At 40.6% G+C, this 19,970-nt stretch overlaps 1 protein-coding gene across 4 annotated transcripts in view; it reads left to right on the top strand.

Annotated features, from left to right (window-relative positions):
- Positions 1 to 1,459: 1,459 nt before the first annotated feature.
- The window catches only part of CDC42SE2 (CDC42 small effector 2), an 87,818-nt gene continuing 69,307 nt past the window's right edge, over positions 1,460 to 19,970 (top strand). For 2 of the 4 annotated variants that reach the window (XM_080362413.1, XM_080362411.1), the window contains exons 1-3: positions 1,460 to 1,852; positions 2,647 to 2,704; positions 17,678 to 17,746. Coding sequence is in view for 2 of the 4 variants with exons in the window: in XM_080362411.1 (XP_080218537.1) it covers positions 2,691 to 2,704; positions 17,678 to 17,746 (83 nt within the window). In the remaining 2 variants the exon portion in view is untranslated. Of the gene's footprint in view, positions 1,853 to 2,157; positions 2,239 to 2,646; positions 2,705 to 5,527; positions 6,098 to 17,677; positions 17,747 to 19,970 lie in introns of those variants that run through there. The other 2 variants (XM_080362412.1, XM_080362414.1) reach the window with 2 other exon arrangements.

The following is a 19,970-nucleotide window of genomic DNA, read 5'->3' as shown; positions in this document are numbered from 1 at the left end:
TGCTTATTAATGCTGCAATTTCTCATCTTGAAAGTGGGGATGATAATAATACTTTCTCTACATCACAGGATTCTTATGAAGTAAAGTCCATTAACAGTAACGAGAAGCTTAAGCAGAATGGAAGGAAGCATTGCAGCTGTTCTTTGCAGGCATCAGATAAGGATGTTCATCATCTAAACACACACAGATGAACCACCATTGATGGGGTGCTGGGCCAGGACTGGTTTTCAGTGCCTCTGATTGTGCAATGGGAGATGAGTAGCTGGGTGTGCCTAGACGCAGACACCCCCCCTCACACCGTGTCCTTCCAAAGGCAAATTAGATATAACCACATCTGGTAGCTCAGTGGGCACAAATAAAGACCTCTTAGAAAATGTTCAAAATAATTAAAAAAGAGCCTGGAAAAAATAATAGAAACCAATCATGTTGGCAGTTGATGTAGGTCTTATCAATAACAAGAAATCTGTATTGTTAGTAAGTGTAAACATCAGGGATTCATACAGACTAAAAACAGAGATCAAAAGTTTTTGAAAGATTTTTTTATAGGCTTGATATCTTTTTCAGACAGTTCTATAACAGTTTGTGGATTTAGGCATAGACAAGGAATTTTCCATTCTAAAATTGCTCTCTCCAGTCTGGGTAGAGCTGCTAGCTGTACTTGCAAGGAACACCTCATTTCACATTTGTCATGTTTCACATTTGAGTCATGCTTTCCACCTTTAGGTTTTTTTCCCCCTTTTTTGTTTTTAAAAGATAATACATAGTCCAGTGGAACGGATTGAGCTCTCTTTAAGAGTCGCAATGGCACCATACCTATTGCGAATCAGTAATTCAGTTACGGGTGTGGAGCACCTGTGACAAGCCACCACCTCTTTGCAAGGTCAGGTTCATATTGCTGTCGTGGACTGAAGTGACTGAGGTGGGACGGCTGCTGGATGGCGCAGCTCACCAACACGCAGCGGGGGGTTGCTCCTGTCAGCAGCCGGGGGTTGGGAGACTGAGACCCTTCTCTTTTCCTGGATGTCCGACCCCAACCACACCAGCTTTCCTGACCTGCTTTCCACACCTCTGCAAGCCCCTTGCAATGCTAGCGCAGAACTCTGGGCAGCCTAATGAAGACTCAGCCATTTGCGCTGACAGCCCCGGGGCGTGCTGCCTCCTCGCAGAGCCACGGCAGGAGAAGCGTCTGAGAAGGTGAGACGACCTCGCCGGCTTGGGAGAACTCCGGACCGCTGGCTCCGCCCGCCTCCGGACAGGCAGAGCCCATGCCAGAAGCCACGCTGGCGCCGGCCCCGTGTGCCCCCCGGGGTGCGCAGCAGAACCCCGCGGTCCGCTCCGTTCCGCTCGGCTCCCAGCGCCCGGGCGCGGCGGCCGCTGTCAGGGCGCGGGGCGGGCAGGGGGCGCTGCGGCGCCGGCCCCGACGGCTGTTTGGAGGCGCGGAGGAGGAGCGGGCGGCACATCGATAGCGCTGACGGGCAGCGGCAGCCGACTCGCCGCCGCCCGGCCTCCTTTGTCCCCTCCTCTCCCCGCCGCGCCCAGCCCAGCCGGCAGCGCGGAGCGGAGCGGGCCGGCCCGGGGATCCCCTCCCCGCGCCGCTGAGGTCGCCATCTTCACCCCCCAACCCGCCTCAGAACCTGCCGGCCGGGCTCCCGGGAGCGCGGGAGGGGGCCTGCGCCGCGCCAGCCCGCTGCATGTGACCGCCGGGAGGCAGCGGCCTCCTCCGCGGATCTCGTCTGCGTCCTCCTCCGCCCCCAGCGCGGCGGGGAGGGGGCGCGGGGGTGCCCGGCAGCTGGGAACGGAGGTGCCGGGGCGCGGCGGGCAGACAAAGGAGCGGGCACCGCCGTGGGCAGCGGTGAGTGGCGGGGGCAGGCTGCGGGGGTCCCGGTTCTCGCCGCCTCTCTTCCCTGGCATGTCCGCACGGCAGGTACCTGCCGGCGGGCCGGGCTGTGTCGCGGCCGCTCCCTTCACCGGGGGTCGCGGGGGCTCGGGCCGCTGCTGGCGGAGGAGGGGGCTGCCGCCTCTCCGCCGCCTCCGCTTGAGACCGCCGGTGTTTTCGCCACCGCCAGCCCCGCGGCGGGCAGCGGCGAGCGAGGTGCGCGGGAGCGGCGGGGGCCGGGCCGGGCGGGGCGTTGTAGGGGCAGCCTCCGGCCCTGCGGCCGGGGAGCGGGGCTGGCCAGTGCCGCGGGCGCGGCGGGCGGTGCTCGGCAGTAATGCCGCCTGAGACTCGGACAAAAAGGAGTAAGCAGCAGGTTTTCTGGTGGGCGATGAAAAATTTCCGCCCCCCGCTTCCTTGGCAAGGCGTGTGGCGGGCGGGCAGGTGCCGCGGTGAGCGAGTGGGTGGGCGCCGGGCAGCGGGGCCTGCGCCGGGGGTGCCGAGGCGCCTCCCTGTCCCCCGCGCCGCGGCCACGCGTGTCCCTGAGCGCTGTGGGGAGCCCCGCACAGCGGCGGGATGGCCGGGAGGCCGCTCTGGGAGGGGCGCTGGGGTATAGCAGCTGTGACTGCCTTGCACATCCACAGAGGTGAAGCTGTATTTAAGGGGATTGCTTGAAATGTGGTGCTTGTCTTCTGGGTTAAGTGTTTGGTGTTCAGGCAGTTATTCAGTGTGTGCAACCTTGTGCTCTTACCGAAATTATAAATCTTTTGTAGGTCAAGATAACATAAGCTCCTGCAACTTTTAACGCTCAAGTTGGATGTGCATTAAACTGTAAGTCTTATGATTTTGTTTTTGAACTTGGATAGATGTATGGAATTACTATTTCGCGTTTGTGAGACAAAAACTACATAAGTAATTTAAATGAAACCCCAAGCAGACTTTTCCTATGCACATTGCAAATATATCGATAACATCTCTCCTGGACTGTGATAACTGGTTAAAAAAAATAGAAAAGAAAGAAAATCTGAAAAGCCCAGGGCGGGGTTTGCCTTAAGCTCCTTTTTTTTAGTTTGTTGGGGTTTTTTTTTTTTTTTTTGTGATGTATCTTATGTTAACCCTCAAGGGCAGACAGTCACCTTTTAATTTCAAATCAATGTACAGGAAGCACCTGTAAGTGTACATTTCCTTGTATTTGAGTTGAGATTGTATGGTCCTTTCTCCTCACTCATGAAGAATGCTTAGTCAATTAATGTGCCTAGGTAATCTGATTAGTAATAGCTCAGTGAAGATACAGACATTTTTCTGAAAGCTGGTTGTATATTGTTGAAATATAGATGTAATTTTGAAAGATGTAAAAAAATACTAGATTTCATTGTAGTAATTTTTGAAGGATGAAAGAGACTGTTGTAGATGAAATTGTATAAAGTGATCAAATGATTATGACCTCAGATAATCAATTAGATAATTCATTGTATAAATTTTAGTATGGCTCTAAATCTAATTGTGTATCAATAGGTGCATCATTGTTCTCTTAAATTTAATCTTTCCTGTTAGCTTGAGTGAGAAGCTAGAATATAGGTATAGCTGTCCAAATATCTAAAATTAATTTGCTAATGGGTAATACTTTCTACATGCTTTCTACTTTGAGAATCAGTTCTTCTGTGTTCAAGGAACTTCCTGATGAAATTTCTGTGTATTGAGACCAAAGTTGTATATATCAGATTATGAACATTATAATGTGTTTGTACACTAGAGGTGTGAAGAACTCTGAAACTGTTGTTAGATGTAGCTTGGTGAGAAATGTTACAGCTGTTTCATATGTTGTCCTTGATTTAAAGGCTATTTTGCTGAAGAATAGTGGACAATTTACTTGTTCTGTCATATAACCAGAAAAAATAAATTGTTTTGAAGCTTGCTAGTAATTCTAACCTTCCTGTTAGAAGTTCTGTGGTGGTTTGCAGCATGGTGGTGTGTGGGAAGCCTTGTGGACATTGTCTTGTCGCGATAGGGACAAGACAAATATTTTTAACATCCCGTCGTAGTTTGTGCTGTCCAATAAGTAAGTTGAGTTGATTTAGAAACAGAAGAGAAATTAAGTGTGTGTTCCAAGTGTCTTTCTAAGTATTTTACTGTGACTTTTTTACCCAGGTATCAGAGCTTCTGTTGCAGTGATAAAACCTTAACTCTAGAGTAGTGTTGAGAAATCATATCATGTGCTATGGAGGCATTACAGTAAACAAGAAGTGTTAAATTTCTCATTTCATATTTTTTCCCCAGCAAGAAATGTAATCAATACTCTCTTACATTTCTAGATGGAGTAGTGGTTTGTGGTGGTGAAATAACATTAATCAGCAGTTGCTGCTATAATTCATTGTTCACCAGGGTGGAGTCCCTGTAACACCTGGTAACTTGAGTAAGGCTTTTAGGGCAAACTTGCACAAACTCTGTTTGTGCCAGACCTTTTGACCCTCAAAGGTGGGGTGTGAAGGGTTTAATTTTTTTGTTGCCCTGGTTAGGATTTTCTGCTAGAATTACAGTATGCTATTAGGAAAATATTTTTTGTTTACAACATCGATATATGAATTACAAGGAAAATGAATTTCATTCTGTGATATATGAGATAGCAGGTTCTTGAAGTTCAAGTTTGGGGTTTTTTTAAACTATTAATAATAGCATCGAGACATTTATTTTGTTTAATGTGATTTATAGACCAACCTTTAGGCATGAAGCATAATGTCAAAATAAGTTATTCAGTAATGTACAAAGAAAAAGTACTTCCTGAAAGCACCTCGCTTTCAGGTCTTTCTTTTTTGTTTGCTTCACTTTTGGTGAACTTGGCTTGTTGCGGAGCGGCAAATTATATGGAAGCTTGGCATACGCTATAGCTAAAGAAAATCTACTGGTCTGTTTTGAAAACTCTGTCGTGATTTATGTTAGCTCTATGTGCAGAAGCCCACTGGCTTCTGGTCAGTGTCACTGAGTACTTGTATATAACTAAAATATGACTAGCTTTCACTTACTTTTGAGTAATAGTTTGACTATTCAAATTAGCTTTCAGCAACTTAGTTGCAACTCCCGATTACACTTGTCAAGCTGAGTCCAGGAACTGAAGAGCAATTTATCATGAAATTCATTACGGCTACACATGTTTTTACTAGATATGGTTCTAGCTAATATGAAAGACTGTTGCCTTACATAAACATGTATCTGAATGACCTGGTTATCTTTGGTCACCGCCTTACCTCTGGGTATCTGTTTATTGCCATACACCTCTCTGTGCTCAGATAGGGGAAAATGGGTGAAGACCACTGTGGTCCTTTGTAGTACCTTGTTGTACTGTGCTGCGTTGCATTCATTAAAATGTCTTTGCTACTAAGTACCCTATTTATTTAATATTAGTCTTTTTGTGTCTGCTTAATATTGGCCTGTAAAGCAAATAACATCTTTTAAAACATCTGAAGGTGTTGTGAAAGTGTTAAGTCACTGCTTTGATACCTTTAAAATCCGATAAATGCTTTCTTATATATGTTGAAGGATTGTAGTGAATTGGCTGCTGTTTACTACACAAATGTTGCTGGTACATGTATGCCTGTCTTCTAAAGCAATTTTGTCAGTTCCAAAGTATACTTAGCAGGGTTAACATGAAGGAGTTTTTAAATATTATAGCTGTCTTGCTGTTGCATTAAAAGTACTGAAGCTAAGTGTACATGATGATGACGGTCCAAGTAAATTATTATTTTTCTTCAAGGACAAATTTTTGAATAGCCTATTTGGAGATGTGTTAGAAAAACAGGGACACAGTGTTCCTTCCTGTGGCCAAGCCTGTCAGGAAAATGAGGGGGGGAGGGGAAGGAGAAATCCCTCTCTGAGGGATGCCAGCCTTGAGTTGGATGCATTGGATTCCTTAAAAAAAAAAAAAAAAGCCAGTAAATATGAAGAGAGCCTTTTGAGTATTCCCAAAAACTTTAAGGTTTCAAGATATTTTGATGAAGCAAATCTGTCTTGTGTGATTAGTGTCTCTTGTTTTATCACATGACTAGTGATGATGTCAAGAGGTAATGGCAAATTCAAGGAACAAACAACCTGAAACACATGAAATTCGGTAAGAGAGCAATCAAACAGCTGCACTGAACATGTCAAAGCAGAGGCTTTATGTGAAGAGTGGACTGAAGAGGAAGTTTAGCAGTGAGAAAACTGTCTGCTGTTAAAAATGAGAATTTAGTGGTGAGTGTTCTCTGAGAGGGTCTGTTCTCAGTGACTGTTGTGTGGCTCTGCCTAAGGAACCCTTTGGTCTCTTTTCTAGTTCAGTGTTTTGCATGTGGTTAGAAGTGGATGTGTGAAATGCAACTACTAGTCCAAGGGTAATTATTGTCTCAAGATGAACAGAGTTTTTTCTTGATTGCTTCTTCTCAACTCCAAGAAGAAGAGGAGCTTCTCTTGTCTGTGATGAAGGCACAGTTAAGGGAGTGCAGACCCACTTCAGAGCAGTCTTCCATCTTTTTTGTCAGTGTCACATTAACAGAAGGGTTTAGGAGGGAGGCATAAAGAGGAAGACATAAGGTGTCAGAGTCATCAGCAGGTTTTGCAGGCTTCTTCCTGGAAACATGGCTAAACTGTATTAACTTCCTCCTCTGATTTATTTAGTTTTCTGTCCTATCAGATTGGTAATGTTTGTCATGAGGTGTCAGAGAGAGAACTGAAACCTTGTCTGTGCGTGTGCAGTAGTGCATCGGAGTGGTAGGTGGGAGAAAGCAAGCTGCTGACAGTTGTGCTGCCTGAAGAGCCAGGAACTGCTGTTCGGCTTGCTACAAAGTTGTGGTTAAGGTATATGCAACAAACAACTAAAATGGATCTCTCTGGCTTGTGTTCAATGGATAGCTCACTTATTTGGCTGGTGTTGGAGGTATGGATCATGGTATAGGCCAACATCTAATAACAGCAAAGGTCTATTGGGTGGCAGTTACCTGAGCACATGATCTGATACTATGCTTATTTGAAAAATCTCAGCTCAGTCCTTTGCTGGACAGAGTTTGAATCTCAGCCCCACTATATGTAAGTTGTAGCAGAAGTGTTATGACTCAAGACGAGGTTGGTTTGCACAGCACAAACCATTGCTCCATTGCCTCTACATGGAGGAAAGGTGCTGGAGGAGAAATGGCAATTCATCTTTCGCATAGTAAAGAAGAAACTTTCATCTAAGTAATAAGCTCCTAATGCTGGGACAAGATTGCACATGGCCATGACCATTCTGATCCAAACGTTTTTCAACCAAAGCAGTTACAGTACTTAGAGTCACACTTCAGGCAAGCCGGGATAAAAGACTGTAAGTATCTTTAACCATTTAGGCTAAAACAGAGAGCTATTTGTTTTATCAGTATATAAATCACAGTACAAGGGCAAAATAATGTAGGAGCCAAATAACTGATTACAGACTGCATCATTGTTTGCTGAGTGTGTTGGTATCTTGTGCTTTTTTACAAATTATGATACAACTCAATGTGTTTTTTCTGACTGTACATGCTGTGGACTTTATCCGTTAATACACAGAGTTTAGAAATGTTTTCTTAGGAAAACTTTCTCTCTATAGAATAGAAAGTATGCTGTCACCAAGGCCTTCCCAGTCAAAATCCCAATTGCTCTCACAGAAGAAATAAGTGCGTCTGTCTTTTGAATGAAGCTAGCAATTTCAATGTTAAATTTAGTGCCTGTCCTGCCCTAACGTACAGGCTTATCTTTGTATAGACTTGATATACTTTGGCCTCACTTCCTTCTTGGAAGAGGATATTTTGTCATCTTTCTTTGTACTCACTCACTGAATTTGGAGACCAACTGTTTAAATCTTGTGCAAAACCAGGACTTTAATAAATTGCAGTTGGATTCCTCATGAAAACAGTCATTCTAGTAAGTATTGAAATGTTACATGCAGAAAGCTTTTTGTTACTTTTATTGGTTGCTTTTATCTTATGGCTCATGTTCAATAACTCTTGTGCTGATGGATAACATCTCTTTTAATTGGCCCCACGTGATGCAGCTGTTCTCAACAAACATCAGTTGCTAAAGGAATTTCACCTACACTTTTAAAGCTTCCTGAGAATAATTTTTCATTTGAGCTCAAGTACGCATTTTCCCTTCTAATCCTTCAAGTGAATGGTATCTTGCCCTGATTTGCAGTACTGAAGTCCTTTTCTAATAAGCTGAGCTTTATAAACGTTTGTTCAGCCTTGGGATAATAAAAATAAATTAAAATTGATGTAAAAAAGTAGTTTGAAGTTAAGAATAGTTCTGTTCACCTCAACTGCATAATCAGATTTCAAGATACCATAGAGGCTGTTTTCTCCACCCAAACATATGTTTAAGTATTTCAGAGGAGGAGTTTACTTGTTTTTTGTTTGGTGGTCACATATTGAAGAAGTCAATCTACAGTGGACTGAAAGAAAAGTTTAAAAATACCTGTTTCAAGTAACTTCTAATTTCTAAGGGAAGGGAGCGACAGGGAGTGGTCTTCAAATAATTACTATTGTTTTGGTATTTTGTGCACTCCTTGCTCATCAGTTTGGTGTTGTGTTGGGGATTTTTTTGTTTTTTTGTCCTCAAGCATATGGGGAGAATAATTTGTGGAGCTAGTGAAGGGCTAGGTATCTCTGGTGCATTCCCTTTTTTTATTTTTTTAAATTTTTTTTTGTTGTTGTCATACCAAAAATTCACCTTACACAGATGTTTAGACAGTGGGAGCACGTCACTGATCATGTCGCTGGTACAGCCAGGGTATGCTGCATAATCAAGTCCTTTTATTTTAGTGTTGAAATAGTGACTTACTCTGAAAGATAAATCTAGGTGTGTCTAGCTCTGTTATTTGATGCAATTGTAGCTTGTTGTCCTGGTTTTGTTAAAAACAAGTTTCTCTTTTAGTGAATTTGCCTGTCAGCTAAAGCCTTCATATTAGCTGCATTTTCCTGGAGAACCAGACACATGTTTTGGTAAACATAGCAATGGAATGCAAACTTATTGACAAGCATGGATGGACATCTCGCAAGAGGTGCAACGAGAAACAAGTGACCAAGAAACTGACCAACTGTGTATAACATTCCATTCACATGAATACTTCATATAAAAGTGGGAGATCACGAGGATCTCGTCCCTTTTGCCTTTGCCTTTTCCCTTCTGCTTATGGCCGACATTAGGAGAGGACCTTGCTAGTCGTCCCTGCGAACTGAGGCCTAGTGACAGACTGAATCCAGCTCCGGTTGGCTGCAGAGTCCAATCCAGGACTTTGGGTGCCGGCTCTGCAGTTGCTGAGACTTTCAAGATTGGTTTTGTATATTTTGTATTATTTTCTCTATTCTTACTAGTAGCATTAGTAAAACATTGTTAATTTTTCCAACTCTCTTCTCTCTGTCCTTCCTTCCCTCCCAATTGCCTGTCCTGAGTGGAAAGGGGGGAGAGGGAGGGGCAAAAGGGGGAAGTGGGGGGGGAGAGGAGGTTAACAATACATCTGCCAGGGTTTTATTGTCACCCCACAATCTAAACCCTCGACACTTGTTTTCTGCTAAGCTGTCTTGTAATGGGTAAAGCTGCATGATGCTCTTGAAAAATGTCAGTTGGACTTAAGACTGAGGTGAATTTGAAGGGGCAGTATGTCGGAACAGCCACTCTATTGTGAAACATGATTGAAACTAAAGCATGGACCATCTTCCAGTGTCCACCATTGCCCAGCTTCCTGTGAGGGCCCTAAGGAAGAACCTGTAAGTCCCTGCACTGGTGCATCTTCTTCATCCATGCATGGTTGTTAATTGGTGCTTACACTGCAGGCCTTTCCCGAGAAGTGTGTAGGAGTGGTGAGGGATGCCTTTCAGTTTAAAGTTAAACCCTGGCTGTGATGAACTTTTCATTGAGATCATAAACTCATTACAGTTGAGCCTGTGAAGAAAGCGAACTGCATCTTTGGAAGAATACATTTTCAAGGGTAATATTAGTCGTTACCTGCAGATAGCAGTTGTGGTGAAATCTTGTTCCTTGTATTTCTTCATTAGAATCATAATTGTGTTAGTTGTATCCCAAGGTGCTTACAAACTGAAGTATGAGACATTATCATTTTATATACAGGACAATATACATAACAGGTGTTGTGGTGGATTTGTTTGTTTAACCTGTTGTTTGGTTGGGGCACAAAGAACCAAGAATTGTCGCCTTTGCTCCCAGTCCTGTGCCCTTTATGTTGTCAGGATATGTAGCATTCACAGAAAGATGGCCCTCATTTCTTATGATTTTTTTTTTTAATTTGTTGAAAATCATAATAAATGAAAAGGAAAATGTGTGAGGAGTGATTCCACTTGTGGGAAACTCACAACAGGCAGAGACTTGTTGTAGTTCAAACAAGTGTGCATTTTTATGAAATAATATATAAATTAAGAATTTCTTCAAAGAAAATATGTTGTTCTTCAAGTGACACTTTACAGATAGCTCAAATGTTGGCAGAGATAATGGTGATTCTAGACTATGCTTTTTATACTGAATGTATGTCATTTATTTTGTCAAATCCTTAAACTTAGTTCCCTTTGAGGAACGGAGAACATAATGTGAAACCTTTGTTTCTACTGGTTGAGGTCACATTAAGTTATTTTTGTCAGTGCTCTTCTGTGAAGACAGCTTTACCAAACTATTTGTGGCTTATAGCATCTTTAAATATAACTTAATTTGTGTTTGCATCTATTCAAAGATGCTGAGGGCATTTCAAATACTGTACTGTTCCAAAATCCCAGACAGCAAATTTTGCAAATCACCATGGTAATGTGTGTGGGAGGAAGGCTAAAGTCAGAATCTGCATTAACAGACTCTGTTAATATTGCATATGCTCAGTGCCACTAGCGCTGCTTGTTCTTTGATGTAGATGCGTTCTTTGCTTAATTAAAACCAGAGTGATATGATGCAGCTAATACTGCGTGTAGTCTGATTTTTACCACTTTTTTTTTTGTGTGTGATTCTGAAACTAATCTAGTGAAATAATCAGATGCGTGGGTAATCATTGAGTCTTCAGGAAATGGCATAGAAGAATCTTTTAATCTAGCAAAGAAACTTCAAAACTTCTTTCTTGCTTCTCTAAGAACTTATGGATAGGCTTAAAATCAGTGGTTTACAACTGGAGCTACGTACCAAGGGCCCTTATTACTGATAGCTCGTGTCATGGTCATTTCTGCCAAGTCACTGTGAATGTTGAAGGTTCTTGTTTCTGGATAAGCCTGTCTGGATGCTTTTGTACATGCTGTTGTTGCCTTAGACACAGAATTTGTTCTGAAGTGCAGTCAATGGTAGTTAAAAAACAAACAAACAAACCTAAAGCAAACAAAAAAACCACCCATACCAACAAACAAAACCCAAACAAAACAAACGAAAAACCCACCAAAACCAAACAAAGAAAATCCTGAACAATTAAAAAAAAATATTTTAAAGAGGAACTGTGTTCTGAGTGCTGAAACTAGTCCTTAATAATTACCCTTATTCAGTCAGTTTTGATGACAGATAAGCTTATAAATTTGTATGAGTTTATAGGAGGACTGGCTGTTGCTTGCTTTGGGGAACAGGAAAAGTTAAACCCAAAGTTTCTTGGCTCTTTACTACTGTAGTCTAAACAAACTGGAAAAAAAAATAGGAGACTTAGATGAAGGATGATTTATTTACCCTGTTACTATATCGATTGTTTCAAATTCTAATGAGTTGGTGTAACTTTTTGGTTTAAAAATTTTGGCCCACTTCTATTGAGAATTACAGAGGCACTGGTACTGGTTCGAAATGCAGACCAAGATGTAATGACTTCCATGCTAGGTGGCCTGAGAGAATGTGCTTCTTGACTCTTCCATTGCATAAATAAACCCTATAACAAAACCACCAAGAGGGATGTGGAGTTGAAATGTCTTCTCTGCATCAAAGTTCAGATGAGTTGGGGAGGCTGACAGGAGCCCACTGTCCCACTGGCAGAGCAGAGTCATTAGCCCGGCATGACACCAACACTGGGTCATATTGTCCTGAACTTACACAGCCAGCTGTAGGTCTGAGCTGTCCGTGTCTGCATTCACATCACTTGGTATATTTTGGTTTTGCAACGCTATTCATTTGTTATGCACTCTGTCATAGCAATAATGCTTAGTACTATGTTTTGTTTTGTTTTTCAAAATGCAAGGCCTCCTTTCAAGAGGGTAAATGTGGGAAGTGATGACATTGAAAGTCTTTGTCTTAGGAAAACAAGTTGTGTTTTTTCAAGGCTGTTTTTACGAAGGCAGGACTCTGCTGTGCAGGCAGTGGAGCTGTTTGTAAAGGTGGTGATATGCTGGGTTCTGTGTTGGCTTGTTGAAGCAGTTGTTTCATGTCCACTAATAGGATATCTCTCTTTCCAGTTCTTTATAACATGAAACTTTGGGTTTGATAAGACTTCAAACAATGATCTGTTGTAGTTTTTTTGTTGTTGTTGCATTGATTACCTCAAACTGCCCATGTCTGTTATGTACAGGATTTGTAGTAGCACACAGGTTGATTGTTACTTGTGCAATTTAAGGCAGACAGCTAAGGAATTATTCATACTAGATTTTGAAGCGAAAATTCAAGTAAATTACATCCCCTATCTGATAAATCAGTTAAGTTTTTCATGTCAGGTTCTCAAAGTCTATGTTGGCAGATATGAAAACACAGTAGCTGCTTCTGAAAAGCATATTATTAAATGTACCTTCCTCCCACCAAAACCGAAGACAGTATTAACCTTTTTCAGCCATTTCCTTATGAAGAAGGAAAGCCTTTACATGCAGTGAAGGAGATCCCTGTTAGATTTACATTGTATGGTTGTAAAATAATCTGAGAAAGAAGTATCAGTTCACAAATACTTTCTCCTGCTCTTTATGAAAGGCTTAGCCTCTCAGATTTTGTAATATATGCTGTGTTTCTTCATACTAAAAATCCAGTCTAAGTGCAACAAAATACAGGATTTCATGCCTTACATAGATTAATTTCTGCACTCCCAGCCTCTGACCCAGGTGTATTTCAGCCTTCTCCTTAGGATGTTCATACAGTGTTGTCCATTCATCATCCAATTAGACACACCTCTGTCACTGACAAACCAGAGAATTTCATTAGAACAGAGAAGGAATAGGAAAGCTTGATGCCAGCACAGGTGAACATGACCTGGAGGTCAAGCTTCTATGTCAGTAGAATCACAGAATGTCCTGAGTTGGAAGGGACCCACAGGGATCATCAAGTCCAGCTCTTGTTCCTGCGTATGACAACCCCAAAATTCGCACCACATGTCTGACTCACAGTAGTTTCCAAGAGGATTAATTGCTTTGTTTTTCTTGGGGACATTTCTGGAGGCCCATGGAGATAAATGTAAACATTATAAAATACTGAAATGTCTTCATGCTGTTATCTTCTAAGGATCTCTTGAAAACAGTGTTTAAGGTGGGGAAAAGGTATTCAGGTATAAGTTCAAGTAGGCTACTGTCCAAAGTCCTTTTCTAGGCTGAGCTGGTGAGTAGAGGTTATCTTCTTCCTCCAGACCTAAGTGTGCCATCTCTACATTGTCCTCTAAAGGACTCTAATTTTGAGGCTTAGATCCCTCTGATAGGAATAGGAGAAATTAAAATGAGCTTTTGTGATTCTTTGTGCCTCAACTTAGGTTTAATGTTACATACCTTATGACTGTTTTGCTTCCAGATATGCACAGCTCTGAATTCTTTGACATTTATTAACTCAATTCACATTCATTATGATTCTATTAAATGAATTGGTGTACCAGTTATAGGCCTCATAATAAAATTATAAAATACGTTCTACTGGCTATCTATAATTTCCTGCTTGTATGTGACTTTACCATTGACTGGAATGGAAGGATGATTGTAAATCTGTGTATATATACTATATATATGTCCATAAGAGAGATTAAAATTATTTGGCAGGTGCAAAACTGATCCTTGATATTTTTTCCATTTCAGTTTTTAATAGCTTGCAAAAGAATTTAGAAGTCCAGTGTTCTAACAAAGATAACAAAAGTAAATATAAAGTTTAGATTATTATTTTCTTATGGACAAATTGTTGAAAATGCTGAAGTTCATTGTCTGGTTTTATTGTGTTTTTTGTTTTGTGGTATATGTTTGTTTTTCAATGGAAAGGACTGAATGTTTGCAGGCTATTTAACTCATTGTCTACTGTAAAGTCATGGCCTTTTTAGTTTAGATAATACTTTTCCTCAAGACAAAAATGCATTTTTAAAGCTTACATTTTACATATATAGTGTCTTCACATTCTTTATCAAATTTCATCCTATTCTGTGTAATTAGAAAACAACTTAAGAAATATTATGAGGCTGCACTAATTATTTTTTCTCTGAATTTAATACATGAAGTAATAACAACATTAATTTTCTCAAATCTATTAATGCTTTTGGCATTTTTGTAGCTGCCTCATCAAAATAGACTTATTTGGCATTTAGTTTCTTTAAACGAATGTGTATCTCTTCAGTGGAATCACAGAATCACAGAATGTTAGGCATTGGAAGGGATCTCGGAAGATCATCCAGTACAATCTCCCTGCCGGAGCAGGAACACCCAGATGAGGTTACACAGGAATGTGTCCAGGTGGGTTTTGAATGTCTCCAGAGAAGGAGACTCCACAGCCTCCCTGGGCAGCCTGTTCCAGTGCTCTGTCACCCTCACTGAGAAGCATTGTAGTAATAGATAAGTTTCACCTTTCCAAGGTAATTAATATGTCATTTATCATATTGATTTGTACTTTGTCATCTTTGTTTTCATATGCAGGTTTTATATTGAACTTCTCAAAAAGGTTAATATGACTAAATTGACTTAAGCTCTGATGGACTAAGTGAAATAAGAAACCATCTGAGCAGATAATGTTAGGATAATGATGAAATGCCTGCTAATGTTGCAGTGTCAGCAGTTTATTGTAACTGGTTAAATCAAAAATTTAATTATTATTTATAAGTACAGTAGTATACTAAATTGTTAGCTCTGAAAACAAGGCTTCAGACAAGAATAAAGCTTCAAATTTTCATGCAAATGCTAACACTTGGACAATTGCTGTGTATAATTGACATTAGTAATGAACGAGCAATGTCCAGACTTCATAGAAAGTGGTTGCAGGTTGATTAATAGCATGCCTTGGCAGTACCTGCAAACAACTGCTCTTTCCACTCTGCCGGTTGGTACTCTATGCCAGTTCATTTAATAGCATTTCAAGCCAGAAGTCTACCATTTATAGAAGTGGTTTTTGTGAATTACATTGTCCATTAGGATGTGGGTTTAGTCTACAGACTTCATTCATCTGGGACTTTAAATAGCTGTGACATGATGACTTAAAACTACTGGTCCAGAGCTCATTTGTGACTGGCTTTTCCAAATGTTATTGTACAAGAATGGCTTTTGTTGTTCTGTCCTGCTGCTCTTACAGTGTGGCCCAAGATTTTTGGTGCTACAGTTTAGGAAAGTGTAATTCATTTATTTTCTACTTTGTCTGTTTTTCTTTTTAGGAGAAGGGTGGAGGAAAACATTTGGTTTAGTAGTTGTAAATGCAAATATTCTTATATCTACTCTTGCCTTATTTGTATAAGTATAGTTACATAATGAAATAACTTATGCAGAGTTGCGTTCTCTACATGTTTTTAGGATGTTGTATGTGCTATTAATGTGTACTTGGTGCTAACGTATCATAATGCAGAAATGTCTCTGTTTTCTTTAAGTAAAATTTACTAATATGAATCTTTCTCCACTTTGATTTCAGTTACATTGTGTTTGAGTGAGGAGGTCCGTGTTTAACTGCAGTTAGATTATTTGTTTCTCCTATCTACATATTAAATATTGTCCACAGAGTCTTTAAGTAAAATGTAGTCAAATGTCAGTGACAATTCAGTTACAAAATTAACATCTACTCTAAAAATGCACGTTCGTCTCACTAGCATTAAGTATTTTATTTGCTTTCTTATTGAATTTGTTAGGCAATCAGTGCGGTGTCATGTTACAAGCAGATTGCTCATCTGTTTGGTCTGATAACAGTTTGTGATACGGTTATTTTACCTGGGGAAAGAAAATCATTAGAACTCTGCTTACAGGTATTCAGAATATAGTTTATATGGAGCCCAAGCATTATGATATTGAAGTGTTTTCCCTGTGTGCCTCTGGCACTATGTTGTTAGCCGCCTGCTTTGCTCCAACTACATGTCCCATCTTTGGGACCTGTAGCTCTCTAGACCTTTGTCCAGTAACTCTACACCTTTTATATAGTATGTCAAGCTTATTGTTCTGTCCACTAAAGTTTATTTTACTCCTCTTCATTATTCTGAGGTAACTAGATATAAACAAAGAGTAGAAAGCTATTGTCTGGGTGCTTAGCCAAAGGAAGGAGACCCAGATCACATTCTTTCCACAGAGTCTTCTTGTGTCGCTCTCAGGGCTATGCAGTCATCAAATATAATTTTCACAGAGGCGGTTATAGCTAATTCCTAACACTGTTCCTCTTAGCAATCCTCTGTTGTGAAGTCTTTCTTTTTCGACCACACAGATTTCGGTCCTAAGAAAAAAGGTGATCAAAGCTTTCTGTCTCTTGACATGTAACGCTGTCCAGGCAAGTTTCCCCTTTCCCTGTTTTCCTCCCTAACATTCTTCTCTTGATTTACCCTTTTTCCTCTATTTTGCTTGCTCTCATCTGCTTCAGGTCTTTGGTTTTAGTCCATAAATTTTCTGACAGGCTTTTCTTAAAAGAAAAAAAAAAAGAGAGGAGTAAAGCTAGAAAACAACAACAAAAACCAACTTAATTTTACTTTTTAAGTCTGGTTTATGTTAGTTTGAGAAAAAAACAGAAGACTCTGTTCCCTAGTTTGTGATGAGCAAGGACGGACTGTAATATGACAAACAAGCCCCCAGTGAAAATTAGCAAGCAGTTGTTTTGTTTTGTTTGATTGTTTTTAGTACAGGTTTAACACAGATAAATAATCTGCTGCTACTTCAACAGCACATTCTAGAGCAGTGATTCTTCTTGTTGCTCAGAGCCAGGTCTTGCTGGTTTCCTTTCTGTTGCTGCCTGTAGTACTTACAGTCTGTCCTTTTACTGAGAACTGCTGGATTTGATAGCAGATGCCATGGACAATAATTCATTACAAATTTCTTTGCTAGAGCTCACAAATGTCATGAGATTTAACTGCCAAGTTGCACATTTTTACTTGGCACTTAGTTCAGGAAATAACTGGTCTGTACTACCTGGTATTGCCATTGATCTGAAGGCCAGTCAGTAAGTGGGATTATCTAGCTAATCTTGCACACAAGCATTGGAACATGTGTCTGATTGAGGGCCTTTCACAGTCTCTGCTAATATTTAGGTTTGACTATAGCAAAGGGAGCAGCCAAAATTAAATAGTTACTGCTTTTGAACCCATGCTCCGCACTTGGTTGCTTTAACTATGGCATACATACATATGTACACACAAATAAATTACAAATATATATTTAAAACAGTGTGTAAACATATTACAAGAAGAATAAAGAGTGCCCAAGGGTGCATAAGTCAGCGAAAGTTTCTTCCAACACTGCAGTGAATAAGGTAGCCTCTAATCTTTGAATTCATTCATTAATGGCAGCAGCTCAACCATTCCAACATCTGTGGTGCTCTTCAAAGGAGAAGAGTTGGAGAAACTCCTGACTGTTCCTCTTGGTAGCTCTTTACTTCCTGCTAGCATGAAGTTACCATGCTCTTTGTTATAAATAATTTGCATTAGGATAATTACTCATGCCATTTTTTTCCTTCTTCCTTGCTCTTTAGAATTGGGGATATATTCAGTAACTTGCTGCTTGAAGAAAGGACCAGAGTAACTGAAGTTTTACAATTCAGGTAGGTAACACTATCAGTTTACTTTTTACTTTAAATATTGAGGTAAACACAGATGACAGATCTATGAATATTCATTGTGATACCAAAACCATCAAATCGTGATGGGGATTTTAACCTTAAGTAGATTGGATCTGGTTTCATGGCTCATCTCATGAATTCTAAGCAGCAGTTCGAGTGCCTCCTTGGTGATGAGTCCCTGAGGAGAAGTCCAGCAGAATGATGATATGCAAATATCCTTTGTGCTTGTAATAAAACCAGATTGATTAATATTCATGTCTGACTCAGACTAACTTTGACAGGAGGTCCAGGTACTTTGTGATCCTCAGTTAATTTAACAAATTATTTTTGACAACATTCAATTGTGTTATTGCCCCAACAGACTCTGGTATTCAGGGCATGTGCAGCCATGTATACTTTATCAAGATTTCCTTCCCTAATTTTCTTACCAAATATCCTCAATGGATTTGCTAATTATGTCAATTTCACATTCCTTTTCTTTTGTTCAAAGTAAGGCTTCTAGATAGATCTCCAGTACCTAATCCTTCAGTAAGATGACAAAAATCTCCTTTGGTTTTGTGTGGCAGCTTTCATGGTTTTAATAATTTAAGTAGCAATTTAATGTCATATGCTACTGATTATCATGGTTTGGTCAGGTTTGAAGGACCCATCCATCTTGACTTTAGTACTTTCTGACTCCCATCAAGTACATGTGGTTTTGTGTGGTATTTAATAATGCAGATGAATGGCCAGTGTTTTTAATCAGCTGAATTTGCCTCCAGAAAAGTTCTAGTATAGATCTATTCCTGTTTGACTTTAGTAAGTGATACAATTGCAGCACATTTATATAGAGTTGATTTCTATGGATTACATACTACTAACAGAACAGTTAAACCCTGAAGCTACTGCTGGTTTCTTATGAACTCAGTTCTGTACAGAAAATTTAATTTTAGAAGCTTGTAAATTCTATTTCAACATTCTTCTTTACTGTTTCGTATTTTACTGTCTAAATACACAAATGAACTGTGGAGAAGGATACTGTTAGATAACAGTACTTTAGGAAATGTGCATAAAAGTCTCTTACACATGCTGCTTCCTCAGAAAGAGGTGTAACTTATGAAACATGTTGCACAATTCTCTGCATTGAGAACTAGCCCTGCAAACACTGTTTCCTTTCTCAGGTACTCTGTAATAAACTTGTATTCTACCTTATTCTCTGTGCTTCTGAGCATCATTCATGAGGTATGTAGTTCGAGTAGCAGTCAAACTTGATGCTTTACTGTAAAGATACTCAAAGTATTTAAATACCGGTAAACTGCTAACATTACATTTTTTGTTTCCTTCTTTCTCTTTCCCTTCCCCCATGTTCCTTTGATGACTTTGAAGTGTTTTCAGTACCACCAGACATGTTTGGACTTATCCTTCATGTTGTGCATTTCCTCTCTATGAACACACCTGGTTTTTTTCAGCTCTGATTTCACTATTACTTGTAAAAGCTTTCTGCCAGAGAGCCTGGGGAAGGAAGAGTCTGCACATGAATCTACCCTGGAGAAGTATGTGACAAGGAGGTGGTTTTATTACTAGCATGTGAAACTAGAAGTGTAAGTGGCATCCCAAAGCAGGAGCAGGAACCGCAGCCTGTCTTGCTGGCCCTGCAGGTCCTTCTCTGGCCTGCTTCTTGCTGCTGTGCCTCAGGAGTAGTGCCAGATGTTTATATACTCATGCTGTGGAAAACGAAACAAAACAAACCCACAAAAAAAACCCCAACAACATCAAAAAACATACCATGTTTCATTGCAGAATGAGAATGGGATGTAGGAATGGGGAATCTCTGTGCTTGAGACTCTGTCAGGAGTGGGAGAGAGAAGGAAGTTATAGCCCAATCAGGTAATTTTAAAATAAATTTTAAAACTACCAACACCATAAAGCCTCACAACAACAACAAACCACAATACCCTGTGGAGGTGGATGGAAGTGGGAGAAGAGTCAGTTGGAGACCAGATGTAGGGTTGATAAGGGCAGGTAAAAGATGGTGATATCTGTTTGAAAAAGAAGATGGAGAAGAGCAGAGGACGAATATTTACTATCAGGGGAGAATAAGGGCTGTACTTCAAGCAGCAGGAGGGCAGGGGTGAGAGCTGATACAGGAAGACCAAATGGAGAAGAGACATGGCTTCTGCTGGAGCACTGGCATCAGTCAGTATTGATCTCCCCTGGAGCAAGGGGA

Source organism: Nesoenas mayeri, assembly GCF_963082525.1.
Source record: "Nesoenas mayeri genome assembly, chromosome: Z".
Lineage (NCBI taxonomy): Eukaryota > Metazoa > Chordata > Aves > Columbiformes > Columbidae > Nesoenas > Nesoenas mayeri.
Note: the sequence above shows the minus strand (reverse complement) of the source record. Positions and strands in the feature narration are given on the sequence as shown.